At 35.3% G+C, this 9,445-nt stretch overlaps 1 protein-coding gene across 1 annotated transcript; it reads right to left on the bottom strand.

Moving 5' to 3' along the window:
* Positions 1 to 422: 422 nt before the first annotated feature.
* On the bottom strand, positions 423 to 4,928 carry IL2 (interleukin 2). The gene is made up of 4 exons (XM_069557497.1): positions 4,782 to 4,928; positions 4,627 to 4,689; positions 1,735 to 1,881; positions 423 to 533 (listed from the first exon to the last, which is right to left on the bottom strand). Exons 1-4 carry the CDS (start codon positions 4,926 to 4,928, stop codon positions 423 to 425), a joined length of 468 nt encoding a protein of 155 aa, XP_069413598.1.
* Positions 4,929 to 9,445: the final 4,517 nt, after the last annotated feature.

Here is a 9,445-nt window from a genome sequence, read left to right as displayed (position 1 = left end):
TTCCCATTCGTTAGGGAATGGGCTCCCACATGAATATCTCTTCCAGAATTGCTTGGGGAAATTTTTACAGTATATACCTGTGGTCATATTACAGGACCTTCCTTATTCTGTGCTATTCCCAGAATGACAAATATCTGAGTTTGTTTTTATTCATCAACTTTATTAAATAATTTTAGTCAATGACCTGCATAGACATTATATTTAAAGATTCAATATAAAAATAAATACTTTAGGATAAATAATTTAACTGAATTTTTTAGAGCCCGTAGGGCTTACAAAAAGAATCTTAAAAGATCCATATTTATCATCTTAAGACTAATAGTTACAAAAGGTAGGAAAACATATATCAAAAAATAAATATAAATTTTAAATATTTAAATAAATAGAAAGCCTGATAGTTTAAAATGAGAAGCACACAGTTATCAAGTCATTGTTGAGTAGATGCTTTGACAAAAGGTAATCCATTTGTTCAGAAATTCTACAGCCTTTACTGTCGCATCATCATATTCACATGTGAATCTTGTTTCAGATCCCTATAAAAGAAAACATTTTAATTTTGTTTTAGTTCAAAGTAGTTTACCTTATATACAATTATTTTCAGTTCAAGTCTTATAGAGTTATGGCCTTTATTTTCAAGTATATTAAACATACTAACATTCACATTTTCTTCAAATGACCAAAATTATGTGCCTAAATTAGTATATGTTATGATATCCAGATAGTGACATACAAGCTGTAATTTAACTTGTGCTTTTTATTTAGGATGTCTATTAATTAATGAATTTTGTACTTTGACAGATGGATGAGGAAAGAGAGCCATGAATCTCTCACATCACCCAAGTTCCTTGTATATTTCATGCTTCCTATGCGTTTACAATTCTTAAGGTCCTGAAAGTGAGTATTACCTCTAAATAAAAAGTAAATTATTTGGTCCATTGGCCATTTTACTGGTTGCCATTTTTTTAAACAGATCTCTTAGTTCTTCTACCAAATGATAGGAAAACCTCATTTAAAAAGTAATTTTGGGTAATCAGAATTACCTATTCTGGAAGATGATCTGAAAAAATCTAAAAATATAGTAGGTCCCCTACATCCAAATGACTTCTGTTCCAAGAGCGGGTTTGTAAGTTGAATTTTGTTTGTAAGTCCTACAGTTAGCCTAGGTACCCAACTTAACGCAGTCAGCTATGTACTGCTGCTTTTACCCTTGCTTCTAGACATCCTGGGCTTGAAACAAAGATACCCACTACTACTGTACTCTATACAGTACTATACAGTAAAGTACACAAAGCACAATCACTTGTAGAGGATGCAGGCAAATGACAATGTATGACAGACACGTGAACTAACTTTTATGATTGGACATGTGAACGCACATTCACATCTTTGAAAGTCCACAACTTAAAGGTTCGAATGTAGAAGACTTACTGTATGTAATGACACCAGTCTCCTTTCTTTGAAATTCAATTCAGTGTTCTCCCAATCCCAGTTTTGTGTTAATGTGAGGGGTGGGTGACAAAGTGCATTGGTAGGGGCTTGTCCCTGAGTGGATGGTAGATAGACCCTCTAGCTTACACTTCCCAGATCCACAATTTGTCACCTAACATAAAAATGACTTATATTCATAACGGACTTTAAATGCATGAGTACTTCACAAATACCAAATGTTACACAATGTTAAAATGCCCTTCCATTTATTTTATTTCCAGGAAAACAAATATAGTAATATTTTACCTGTAGTTCCAAAACTATTCTCTTGATATTGTCCATTGAATCCTTGATCTCTCTGGTGTTCAGGTTTTTGCTTGGAGCTAAATCTAGCACTTCCTCTAGAAGTTTGAGTTCTTCTAGTAAACACTTAAGATGTTTCAATTCTGTAGCCTTGAATAGTAGTAAAATTAATTATCAGATCAATTTTCCCTGACTAAAGGTCAGAACCAGAAATTAATATCAAAATTTATTTTATTAATAGAAACAGTATATAGTTTGTACCAATTCTGTCTGTTTCTCAGCATTACTATAAAGATGGATCAATATAGTTTACATTATAAGACTGGAAAAATTAGACTTTAGCTGCCCATAGTTAGCATTAACTGTTAGTTAACAAATAATAAGTCATTAATTTCAGCTTAATTTGGCTTTGCAAAAAAGGCAACATTTCTGCACCCAAATGCAAATTACTGATATAGGTTGAATTATTTTCCAATCTACGTAGAAATTATTATAGCCAAGAGTAGTCTTAATTTGGAAGTATAGGCTCACAGTCTATGATTCTAATATTTAATAATGTAAGAGTTATGAATCATAGAATGTAAGCGACACAGGGAGCTCTTGGATGCAATCTGTCATAATCGCAACATTTTATAGATTAGTTAATTGTAACTACTTAGTAATAGCTTGATATAGCAAGGCCCATAAAACTGCATCTTAGTTTTTTACTTTTCTGTAATAATTATAGTAAGATGCATTGTTAAACATAATGTCTCAATCAAATAAAACTTTACAGTATTTAAAGGATTTTTGGATAGGCTCCCTGATTTAGACATATACACACACAAGCACACACATATACATACTCATATATATAATGATAATATTTCATATTTCTATGGTATATTATAATTTCAAAGTGTTCTGTCCTAAATAAGTCCATTTAAGTCTCACAGCCACCTTTTGACATACGTAATACACTGTGTTATCACCATGTTACAAATAAGAAAACTAAATCTCAGAATTTAAGTGTCTTCCCCAAGGCCACATGACCAGGCGATGTGTATGTGTGTGTGTGCTCAGTTACGTCTGACTCTTTGCGACCCTGTGGACCATAGCCCACCAAGCTCCCCTGCCCGTGGGATTATCCAGGCAAAAGACTACTGACTAGGTGGAGCCAGAGTTAGATGTCAGTTCTTTTTCTTTATAGCATTATCATAACAACCTTTGAATTAAATGTTTTTATACCTCTCTAAATTCTTTTGCAAACATGGAATAGTTGTAAAATGGACAAATGAATGGAGTTTATCACATTACTTTTAGTTTCAGATAGATTTTGTGTTGTCATTTAGAAACTATTAAATTTCAAAGAATTCTACCACCCTGCACATAATCTGGTGTTACCTCACTTTTAGAGAGAGAGGTAGGAATACACCACGTACATTTTATGACATTTTCATCTAATGCCCTTTCAACTTGCTACTATAAATTAACAAGTTTAAAGTTTAAGTTTTTGACATGAACTTGGAGCTCTTTCCCTCAAAATAGTCTAGTGTCTTTATGCTTCTGGAAGTAAGAGTTACGTGACTCTGATTAAGTTGGAGGAGCATCTCTATTTCCTTTTCATCTTTTAAAAGGGTAGTTTGAAAAAAAGGGTGAAGGAAGTGAAAGTGTTAGTCACTCAGTCATGTCTCTTTGTGACCCCACTGACCTTAGCCCGTCAGACCCCAGTGTCCATGGGATTCTCCAGGCAAGAATAACTGGAGTGGGTTGCCATGCCCTTATCCAAGGGATCTTCCTGACCCAGGGATTGAACCTAGATCTCCTGCATTGCAGGCAGATTCTTTACGTTTTGAACCATCAGGGAAGTCTCAAAGGGTAGTTTGATATCTAATCTCCTCCAAGATGTAAGATGGTGATCAATGGAAATTCACCCATGACCCTTAAAACACAGTTTTCTTATAGGCTATTCACCCAAGGACCAGCGCTTTCTAGCATCAGAGTCTTGCCCATTACCTTTTGACTGGCATAACAACTAGGAAACTTGACACACCTAGTGTATCTCTAGGAGCTTGGATGATGCTTATCTAACTGTCTGAATCCCTGGACAACCAAATGGAACTTTTAGTCTTGGAATATAAGTCATATAGCATCAGAAGTCTCTAGGTTTATTGACGTAAAAAGATGTGTAAATCCCATTTTTTACTCTATACTCTCCAGGAAGAATTTAGTCTTTGTTATTACTTCTAATTGTTAGTGCTTATATGGCATTTCCCATATGCCAGCCACTATTCTGAGTACTTTACATTTATTCATTAATTCTCACAAAATTATATGAAGTATATATAATTATCATTTGCATAAGAGACTGTGTCACAAAGAGAATAGGTAACTTGCTCAAAGTTACAAAAGCTTGGACATGGCAGAGCTGAGATTTCAGGTTAAATAATCTGCCCTAGGATCTGTGCTATGGATTAGTGCTATACTGCCTCTTGAAGAAAGATCCTTAAGAATCCCTCCTAAAACAATAAAGGATTTTTTCAGATGGGCTCTCTGAAATCAGTTTTGCTAATTTGAATGGTAAAGTGATATGCTCAAGTATCTCCAGAGTTTTATTTTTAAATAAAAAAGTAAGTCAATACAATCTTTTAAAATATTATCCCAGCAATAAAGTGAGAATATTATTCCTCTTTTCCCATTTCCTCTACCCCAAAATATATATAAGTATATATTTTTAAAAAACTGCAAAGCCATTTTTCAGAAGCCCATTATCAAACTTGATGTTCTTTTTAAAAAGATACTGAAGTTACTATTTCTTCTCCTCAGATGAGGTGCTATTAATGCAGTTAGTGTGTAAATTTTCACATTACTTTCAGTTTTATTAAAATTAAATTGAACATAGAAAGTTGTACTTACGTTAACCTTGGGCATGTAGAAGTTAAATGTATGCATCCTGGAGAGCTTGAGGTTCTCGGGATTCTGAGAAAGCATAACAGATTGTTATTTAAAAAGCAGGCTCCAGTTAGAAAAATTAAATGTAATAATTTGAGTAAGAAAGAGAATAAACTTACTTTAACTTTCTCCAAAAGCAACTGTAAATCCAGCAGCAATGACTTCACTTCTTTCATTGTGTTCCCCGTAGAGCTTGAAGTAGGTGCACCGTTTGCAACGAGTGCAAGAGTTAGTGCAATGCAAGACAAGAGTTGTATCTTGTACATTGTGGCAGGAGTTGAGGTTACTGTGAGTAGTGATTAGAGAAGCAGATAGGAAGCTCTAGAACAAGAGAAGCAATTTATACTTTTAATTCTGGAAAAATATGATGGGGGTGTCAAAATGTTTTACATATTACACATACTTTCAAAGATTCTACCTGTGTGGCAAAAAGCATTACCTTTATTTTTCCTCTTCTGATGACTCTTTGGAATTTCTTTAAACCCCCATAAACTGACTGAATGGATGTAGGTGAAATCCCTCTTGGTTACATTAGCCCACACTTAGGTGGCAGTTCTAATTCATACAACTAACGCCTTCTGTATGAAACAGTTTTTCCTCCCTCTTTCTTTAAGGGGGTGGGGATACAAAAATGGCTCATGAAAAATTTCTCTTTGTCATAAAACTGTGCGGAACATGTGGAGCACCGTGTTGTGGTGGACAAGAACAAGAGTAAATAGTTGAAAAGAATAAATTTTTAGATTTGTTGATTAAACAGGAAGAATATTGGTTTCCTGTTCCAGGATGGCTTTACCTTTTTATCTCCACAATGACTGAGCTAATGCATACAATGTGATAGATTACTTCTTACACAATCAGCTAGAGAGGTATTAAAATTAGAATACATAAAATACTGAGTTTGGGACACTGTTTTATGCTGTTTTAATTTTAATGTGTTTCTTGTGTCTGTTTACATCTCTTAATGTCTGTTGCACTTTTTTTTAATAGTGTGGTGTTTAACAAATACTTAGAAAACGATTTGCATACAAGAGTACTACTACTGCTAGGTGTGTGTGGGGGGGGAGGGTATTAGTCATTTTTTTACAAATTTGTTTTTGCTCCTTTATTAATTTTTATGGGCATTAAGGGAATATAACGAGAGTTGGAATGTTGCCAGAATCAAGGATGCTTTTTCTTCCTCTCAGTCTCTCAGGGGCCATCTGAGCCCCTGAGAGTATATTAGTCTTTCTCCCTCTTCATGCCCATTTCATTTCTTTCTATCTGTTGAACAGATTACTTGTATTTCTTTAAATATAAGGAAGAAAATGAGCATAACAATAGGAATCCCCAGGCTTGATTATAGGAAGCTTACTAAGTGGAATTTATGGATACCATTTGTATACTTTTAGGAGAAAGACAATATGTCTAGCTTGAGGTGTACCAGTACTGGCCTAATTATTGTGGCTTGGAGTGAGAAAGGCAGGGTAATAAGCAGTCCAGAAGGCCATGATGAGCCATGGAATGTGTATGCGTGTATGTGTGTGTCTTGTGGATTGAGAGCAGTTCTCAGGATAAGGGTATTTGGGCTCAGTTACTCCAACATAACTCTTACAATACAGACACCAAAACTCTAGCAATAAAAGTTACCAAGAGGGGTATTCATTACAATTCTTGGAGCACCTTTATGAAAAAATAAAGTACTACAAAAAAACTTGTAACTAACAAATGCTCAGAAAAGAGTTTACATTCAAGGGTATTGATGCTAGTTGCATAGTAGACTTTATATGTGCCATGTATAAGGGCTTCTCTGATGGCTCAGTGGTGAAGAATCCATCTTCAGTGCAGGAGATGCAGGTTCAATCCATGGGCCAGGAAGACTCCCAGGAGCAGGAAATGTCAACCCACTCCAGTATTCTTGCCTGAAAAATTCCATGGACAGAGGAGCCTGGCGGGGTACACTCCATGGGGTCACAAAGAACTGAACACAAAAGCGTTCAAAGAGTGCCATGTATAAACCAATCCATAAGTTTCTAGTTTTATGTTTTTACTCTTTAATAAATTTAGATTTAACCTCTAAAGCACCTGTGACACTGAGTGTAACAAAAATAGCTATAAAATAATACCAGATCAGTATCTTTTAGTCACTAGATTGGGTAGGATACCAGGGATTATGTTCATTTGCACTCAGTACAATGCACTAACTGCCCAAATGATGGTGCAATCCCACTTCTGGGCATACACACCGAGGAAACCAGAATTGAAAGAGACACATGTACCCCAATGTTCATTGCAGCACTGTTTATAATAGCCAAGACATGGAAACAACCTAGATGTCCATCAGCAGATGAATGGATAAGAAAGCTGTGGTACATATACACAATGGAGTATTACTCAGCCGTTAAAAAGAATTCATTTGAATCAGTTCTGATGAGATGGATGAAACTGGAGCCGATTATACAGAGTGAAGTAAGCCAGAAAGAAAAACACCAATACAGTATACTAACACATATATATGGAATTTAGGAAGATGGCAATGACGACCCTGTATGCAAGACAGGGAAAGAGACACAGATGTGTATAACGGACTTTTGGACTCAGAGGGAGAGGGAGAGGGTGGGATGATTTGGGAGAATGACATTCTAACATGTATACTATCATGTGAATTGAATCGCCAGTCTATGTCTGACGCAGGATGCAGCATGCTTGGGGCTGGTGCATGGGGATGACCCAGAAAGTTGTTATGGGGAGGGAGGTGGGAGGGGGGGTTCATGTTTGGGAATGCATGTAAGAATTAAAGATTTTAAAATTTAAAAAATAAAAAACTAAAATTAAAAAAAATAAAAAAAAATAAAAAAGAAAAGATATATACTTCTAATTTAAACTGGGAAAATTTGAGGAAATACTTTTCCAAACCATGTCTTACAACTCCCCCATTTTTATTACCTTATTTATTTTTGTCTATTCTGTAAACAGATATTTCCCTAACTCCTATGATACTGTCAGGTATATAGAAAGAAAAAAAGTATTCACAGACACATGATTTCGTTTAAGCCTTAGAAGTGATGGTACCATTTTGTAGATTAGAAAATTGAACGTCAGAGAAGTTAAATAATTTGTTCTAAGTTATTTAGCCCTTATTTCCAGTTTGAGACAGAACAAGGATTTGAAATCAGAATATTCCTACTCCAAAGTCCACACGCTTATCATTTATATTCTTTCTCAAAGAAACATGTGTAATAGAAAAGTCATAGGTAGACAAGGATAAGGCCAGGTAAAAGATGATTACTGCCTTGAGAAAGGTGGATATAAACAATTTTGAAGAAGAAACATGACTTTAAACTGAATTTTGATAACATGGTTAAAATGTAGATATGTAAATTTAAGGTTAAGTTGAGGGTGAGTAGGCAAGAAAGTATATACATTCTGTGAGCATAATTTTTACTTTTTTTTTTTTTTGGTCACACCACAGGGCATGTGGCATCTTAGTTCCCTGATTATGGAATAAACCAGTGCCTCCCTTAGTGGAAGTACAGAGTCTTAACCACTGGATAACCAGGGAAGTCCAGGTTATACTTTCTAAGGAACACAATTGTACTGAAAAAGAACATAAAAATGGTTCAGTACTTTTTAGCTATGCAGTAGACAATATTCTGAAGAATATGAAACATCTTCCTAAAATTTAAAAACAAGCATTACAGTTCCTAAGGAGGAAAAAAAGAAAAAGCCAGATTAGAGGCAAATAACTTTTTCTTTTAGAAAATATTAGAGACAAATGATCATGCTCTTTTCCTTATTTTTTTTTTAAACTAAAAACTGCATAATGTCTCTCTGTACCTTTCAAATCAAAACCACAAATTTAGCATTAGTTCTAAGGGAAAGGCTATTTGGTAATCTGTGTGTCAACTCTGTTATACTTGTTTCACTTCTTTAAAGACTTTGAGTCTCTCTTCCAGCATCATCAGCTCAGGCTTTTACCCTTCCAGAGTGGAAGGATTCACACCCACACTTTTTTCTGTGTGGGGGCTTTTCCAGCAAGGCCTTTGATGTTCTCAGAGTCTTGATATTTGTATTTCTCTGGCTATTTCCATTAGAGAATAGGTCAGTGTATGGCTGAATTGACAGGACCCTATAGAAAATTGAATTCCTAAGCCCCTGCCTTGTCCTTATTATTGTGTAACAAGCATCATTATAGAAGCTTGGGGAGAAAGCTACAGCAAACATACACTGTGGCAAACTTTCACTTTTTAACATGTCTGACACATCAGCTGGTTTCTCTGGCTATAGCAATAATAGAATCAGTAGTAGACTGCCAACTGCCATGTGTCACACTCCCTATTTCCCCTGTGAAAATAAATTTTACTATCAATAAGCAGCTATTTTAGTTGCTTAGCATTGTTTGTGAGTCTTTCTCAGAGTCAGGAGTAGCCCAAGTCCCTAAAGCTGTCTCCCAAAGAGGTTGGTCAGTCAGTTGCATAATTGTCCAGCCATGACTTTCAAGAACTCTGTCTCATGCAAGAATTTCTTCTTTCTGAGCCTTTTCCACAGCTTTGTAAAACTTTAATTTGGTCTGGAGTTTAATGCTTATATTAATGTATGTCTTGTTGGTTTCTCTAAAGGTCTCTTGACTTTTCAAGATGTAGTTCTCTCCCTTTAAAGTTAGAATATATTGTTCAATAAGCTACATACCATCTAGAGAGATTTTTTACTAGGAACTCTGTTTCCTATGAAAATCCAGATTTCCTCAGGCATAGGATGGTGACCATTCTTTGTCTTTGCTAGACCTGTGGTCCTCCATTATGTGATA

The sequence above is a fragment of the Ovis canadensis genome, chromosome 17 (assembly GCF_042477335.2).
Source record: "Ovis canadensis isolate MfBH-ARS-UI-01 breed Bighorn chromosome 17, ARS-UI_OviCan_v2, whole genome shotgun sequence".
Taxonomy (NCBI): Eukaryota; Metazoa; Chordata; class Mammalia; order Artiodactyla; family Bovidae; genus Ovis; species Ovis canadensis.
The sequence above is the reverse complement of the archived record's forward strand: the minus strand, read 5'-3'. Positions and strand labels throughout refer to the sequence as shown.

Bases quoted from the DNA above. Each gene is read 5' to 3' on its own strand.
- IL2 (XM_069557497.1), bottom strand. From the start codon at position 4,928: ATGTACAAGATACAACTCTTGTCTTGCATTGCACTAACTCTTGCACTC. The intron at 4,690-4,781 runs GTAAGTTTATTC...ATGCTTTCTCAG, and splicing joins TGCTTTTGGAGAAAGTTAAA to AATCCCGAGAACCTCAAGCT. The intron at 534-1,734 runs GTAAAATATTAC...TTTCTTTTATAG, and splicing joins GAATAGTTTTGGAACTACAG to GGATCTGAAACAAGATTCAC.